At 37.2% G+C, this 6,000-nt stretch overlaps 1 protein-coding gene across 3 annotated transcripts in view; it reads right to left on the bottom strand.

Annotated features, from left to right (window-relative positions):
• Positions 1-5,615, bottom strand: part of clta (clathrin, light chain A) — a 30,581-nt gene extending 24,966 nt beyond the window's left edge. For 2 of the 3 annotated variants that reach the window (XM_057844327.1, XM_057844326.1), the window contains exons 1-3: positions 5,303-5,615; positions 2,145-2,173; positions 19-136 (exon numbers count right to left, since the gene is read on the bottom strand). In XM_057844327.1, the coding sequence (XP_057700310.1) occupies positions 19-136; positions 2,145-2,173; positions 5,303-5,480 (325 nt within the window). In that variant the 5' untranslated portion in view covers positions 5,481-5,615. The remainder of the gene's footprint in view (positions 1-18; positions 137-2,144; positions 2,174-5,302) is intronic. The other variant, XM_057844328.1, reaches the window with a different exon arrangement.
• Between the last annotated feature and the right edge of the window lie 385 nt (positions 5,616-6,000).

The following is a 6,000-nucleotide window of genomic DNA, read 5'->3' on the forward strand; positions in this document are numbered from 1 at the left end:
GCTTTTCTTCTGGCTTACCAAGCATCTCCAGTCTCTCTCTTTGCTCCTCCCTCCATTTGCGAAGGCTTTCAGGTTCTGCTTGCAGGCGGTCCGCGTTGGAAATTGCTGCATAGGCATCAGATGGGCCATTGCTTTCCTAAGAAACACGATATTACATAGTGGTGACAGCCGATACGTCTTCAAATTCTCATGGCTCTAACTACCACCTCACAGTAGCAGTCTAATTTTTCCTGCCTAATTCTTGTCTCTGTGCACCACTGCAAAATTGTTGACTCTCTAAAAACAGAATCATTGCCATTTCTTGTTCTTTTCTTACAGACCAAAAGGAAGTCCTGACAGTGCAAAAGTCAGCAATGTTGCAATGACAGCACAGGAAAGGGAAACTGGAAATGTTCTCGCAGTCAGATTAAAACAATGTTGCTGACAATACACGCGGATGTGTATGTTTTTTACATTTACATGAACAAGAACAAAGAATTTAATGTTCAATCATGTTATATGACTAAATCATTGTGCATAATAATTACAGTACAGTAGAAATCATTACTAACTCCTGTGGTGCAGGAAAATGGACAGATTACAAAATCCCATTTCCTGTGTCAAACATTGCTATGCATACATTGATCTCTATTCCTGACTGGCACAGTAAAGCAGGAAAAACCAAAACCAAACAAACAAAAAAAATACATATCTATATAAAACCATAGACATCATTACTATTGACGTGTCACTTCGTCATTCTTTGCGCTACGCCTTATTAGAGGGGGTTGAGCTTCATTTAGTAATAGCCGAAGACTGCACACGCTCATGTTGGATTGAAGCTTGAATATACTTACGATTGGATTTAACTACGAAAGCTGTACCGCATACAAACAGGAAGGATTGTCTCAGCATTCAAGGTAAATATATTTTTCGTACCATGCATGCGTGATTGAAGCATTTATTTGCAGAAATTTTCTTCTTTGTTTAAACATGGAAGCGGCTAATTTTCGTAACTGACTAGCCTCATAGTTTACTTTTAGCCAAGAATCGAGACTGTTTTACGTCCATATCTATAAAGAATTCAGGGATTTAAGCATTTATTCACGAGAATTTTCGCCACAAAAGCTCCGTTTATGCCAGGCGCCTGCTAGCCTCATTCGCTAACATAGTAGCATTGTACTTCGTCAATCTAAGAAAAATACTAACTGTGCGGTTTCTTTGCTTTTAACCAAGAATCGAGACTGTTTTACATCTATATCTATGAAGAACTCAGGGATGTACCAAGAATCGAGACTGTTTTATATCCATATCTATGAAGAATTCGGGGATGTAGGCATTTATACACAAGAATTTTCGCCAGAAAAGCTCCTGTTATGCCAGGCAGCCGCTAGCCTCATTCGCTAACTATATATAGTGTATAATGATAATAAAGGGCTATTCTATTCTATAATAAATTGTGGTTGTATATACAATTCATTAATAATCTATTTACATATTATTTATAATTGATTCTGCATGTTTTCCATAAGTATTAAGTTTGTGATGTTAAATTGAGTGATTTATTAGCTATTAGTTGAAAACTTGCAGTACAAAAAAAAAAAAAGTTGCTATCGGTCAAAAACTTAATATGTGGAATATTGCTATTGATCCTGAAAATATAGGTGATTATCTCTGCATTAGGTGATTTTTGTGCATCTAGTGTAAAATCTGAGACTTTTATAGCCATTTTAAGTTGCGTTATACTTGTATAAAAAATAATTAATCGGGATTTTATAAGGGAACGACTTTGAATTTTTTGGATGACGCTGCTCATGAAGACTCATATGGCTAAGGTAGGTTAATGTTTTGGTTTTAGGTCAGTAGCAGCTTTCATTTTGTAAATATTTGAATTATAATTTTTTGAAAATAGGCCCCCTACGAATCGGCCCGTTTCCAGTGTCATGTCAATAGGTTGTGAAGTTTTTGATAAAACATTCAACATCAAATTGTAGACTTAAAATATGACAAGCGGAATGAGTTTTTTTAATGGAGTTAAGACGTTCACGATTTTGTTGAGTGTCGTGACGTTAAGACATCAAACCCTTGCTTACCTGGAAATTAAATTAACCAAATAAACATGCCAAGTTCTAAGCATTATAAATAATGAAATAAAGACTAATTACCCCATGGAACTCTCCATTGACAGCACCATCTGCAAAGACAATAGGAAATGTTCCATAAGAAACCAAGAACATCCAGACCAACACAATGTTCTTATAAATTAGAGGAGAGTTGGTGCCACTGCAGAAATATGCTCAGGAAAGTCCAAAGATCATCCAAGACATTTATAAGGCCACTTAAACATAGTCAAAGACGTACTATATAACCACTAGGAGATGACAATATGGGCAATGTTCAACAATATAATATGCAGTGGTGGAATGTAACATACTTAAGTACATTTTTGTGTATCTGTACTTTACTTGAGTACAAATATGAAGTGGTACTTTTTACGAGCAGGTATCTGTACTTTTTACTTCATTTGTCCATTACTTTTCAAATTGTCGCCTACGTTACACGTTACTTTAGTTTGTTTTTCTTTTTTTCTCATTGTGAACTGATAGTTTCGTTTTCATGCCTCCGACGCAATCGGTAGGCACCTACATCGTAATTCGTAACTGAACACTAGAGGCAGCAACATGAGCACAAGCAAGATTAGGCAGGTGAAAAGGATATTAACCAATAAAAATCACCACACTATTGTACAGTACGTGGCGGTACCTGATAGTTGCTTGCAATCTGCCATTAAACTAAGTTTTGGAGTTTTTGAACTTGTTAAAGTGCCTATGACAGCAAAAAGCATGTTTATTTCATATTCCACGCGACATTTTATGCTCCTGAATGAAATGGACTGCTTGGATGTGTGTGGAAGCAATTGTTTTATTCATTCAATTTTTTAATCCCACGACATGAAAATGAGTGACTTCCTGGATTGAGGAGGAATGCTAATGTGACATCACCCGGGTCAGCATCTCACAATACAGCAATGCTTTATAGCAGACATGTCCAAAGTCCGGCCTGGGGGCCAAATGCGGCCCGCGGTCAAATTTCATCTGGCCCCCAGCCTCTGTCATAAAATCAATTACGTCTGGCCCGCACACCGTATTGGCCCGAATATAAGACGGTTTTTTGCATTGAAATAAGACTGAAAAAGTGGGGGTCGTCTTATATTCGCGGTCTAGACATTATACCCATTTACGACGCTACATGGCGCCAGTTATCATTGAAGCGATGTTCTGTCATGACAGATCTCAGCTACTTTCAAGTTTAACCAGTTTGCATTCTTTTATTACAATGTTTTTCCCTTACTCAGATTTGTTTCAAGACTACAGTTACAGTTAGACTTCACTTTGATGGTTAATGCAGTTATAAAAAATTTGTTGTTTTATCACAATAGATTGGTTTATTTACATTTCAAAAACCAGAAGCCATTCATTTACAAATGGGATTGCACTTTAGTTTACATATTTAAATGTTCAGATATTAAGATTTGAATGAGGCAAAATAACCTGCTTTTTCTCTCAAATATATTTTTATAATTAGGGTTGTTCCGATCATGTCTTTTTGCTCCCAATCCGATCCCGATCGTTTTAGTTTGAGTATCTGCCGATCCCGATATTTCCCGATCCGATTGCTTTTTTTTTTTGCTCCCTATTCAATTCCAATCATTCCCGATAATTTTTCCCCATCATATACATTTTGGCAATGCATTAAGCAAAAAATGAATAAAACTCGGACGAATATCTACATTCAACATAGAGTACATAAGTACTGTATTTGTTTATTATGACAATAAATCCTCAAGATGGCATTTACATTATTAACATTCTTTCTGTGAGAGGGATCCACGGATAGAAAGACTTGAAAAAAAAAGGGGGTCGTCTTATAATCTGGGCAGTCTTATATTCGGGCCAACACAGTAAATTGGTCAGCAGTGCTGCTACCAGCATATGAAGTAGCTTACACACTAAATGCTGCTCCTCATTTACCCACTAAAAGGCAGCAGCACTCTAAGCAACATTACCTCTTTACTTCCAATTTTCTAAAATGGCGACAATCAACAAATAAAAAAAGAAAGTTGACTGCAACGGCCGAGGCTTCAAGGATAGGTGGACTTTGGACTATTTCTTCACTAAAATATGCAACAACTCGGTCTGCCTCATTTGCAAAGAGACAGCTGTTTTTAAAAAGTTCAATGTGAGGCAATAATACCCTAGACAGCCCATCCATTTAGACTGGGAGGGGCGAATGAATGTTTGTTCATTCGAAACCAGAGCATTTGCAGCCGGTGTTTATGATTTTTGGGGCTTTACAGATCACTTTTTGTCCATTTTAGGGCTTTAACAGGTCACTTCCTGTTGAGTTTGAGTCACTTCCACCCTACAGTTCAAAAGGACTGGACGTCTACTAGTGATAAACTTACAGCAGAAGGATGAAAATTGCTTGTTTTTCTGTTTATTAGTTGTTTTGTAGAATATCCTAGAATGATTTCCTGACCAATGTATCACTAATCGTTGTATCGCCATATCGTGAGATCGTTGTGGTGAGCGTTGTATCACAAATCGTATCGTATCGTGATGTACTAAGACGTTCCCTCCCCTAAAATACATATGAGAAAATACTTTTACTTTTTACTTGTAAATTTTACACCACGTACTTTATACTTTTATTTGAGATTTTTTTTCCTCCTAGATATTTGGACTGTTACTCAAGTAATTTTTGCACCTGTAGCTGTACTTTTATTTAAGTAAAAAAAAAAAAAAAAAAAAGTGAGTAGTTCATCCACCACTGATATGAAATTTGAACACTGATCGGTATTAACTCATTCACCGCCATTGTCATTCCGTTTTATTTATTTATTTATTTTTTTATTTTTTTGCTTTTTAGGTAAATATAAATCAATCAAAATTAATTATTGAAATTAAAGACGAAGGCAAACACTTGCTATGTCTTGTGTTTACACCAATTAATCATGTTCGAATATTACCCAAATGGAATCATTGGAGTTTTTTTTTGTTTTGTTTTGTTTTTTAAGGTAAATCGTGAAGAAGGCTTAATTCATTCTAAGGAGTACACTATGGAATTCATTTTAAAACGTAATTCTGTTTCTATCCTTTTTTCAGTCTTTCATGTCGTATAATTGCAGTGTTTTAAGGGGTAGGTCAGGTTAGCTTAGCAGAGCTAACTAAGATCTATATGAAATGTATCAACGACAGTGGGATAACATTTGTATGATGGATGTGAGAGCAACTGTCGTCTGTTATCGACGGTAGTCACCCACCGTTGGAATCTGTCAGCGACGAAGGGACTTCTCCGCTGTCCAGGATGCTGAAGCCTTCGTCATTTTCAATCCCCGCAATTTCGCTCTCCTGTTGGGCCAAAAACGCCGCAGCGGGGTCCTCGTCTGAGCCGACACCGTTCCCAGCAGCCGGCGAGTTGAGCATGTCGAAATCGTCCATTTTGTCTTTTTATTTGTCGAAAATGTACAAATATTCAGCAGGTGTAAATATTGTCCAAACAGCGATTAGCCGAAATGAAAGGACACGCACGAAAGAAAAAAAATAAAGATTAGAGACAAACGGAAATGGACCATTAGCGAATAGATAACCGCGGAACACTGATGGATGGGAACTAGAACCAATCAGTGAGCGTGTGCATCAAAAGGCGTCCAATCATTTACAAAAACCAACTCAGAAGCAGGCCTCGTGACTTGTACGTGATGTCACAACAAATCAGAGAAGCTTTGCTTCATTCAATGACCAATCAAATACGAAAGCCCTCCCAGATGCAGTGCTGTTGACCAATTGGCTGTCACAACTCAATGATTATCGAGAAAGCACATTTATCAAGTACATGCCAGTCGATAGAGTCTTGTACAAAAAAAATCTGATATGTAATAGTGGCGAAAAACGTAAATAGTAGCCAGAATTTCCAGGAAGTAGCCACCCGATATGCAGGCAGACATTTGACCACTTCCAT

This window comes from Corythoichthys intestinalis, chromosome 8 (genome assembly GCF_030265065.1).
Source record: "Corythoichthys intestinalis isolate RoL2023-P3 chromosome 8, ASM3026506v1, whole genome shotgun sequence".
NCBI lineage: Eukaryota > Metazoa > Chordata > Actinopteri > Syngnathiformes > Syngnathidae > Corythoichthys > Corythoichthys intestinalis.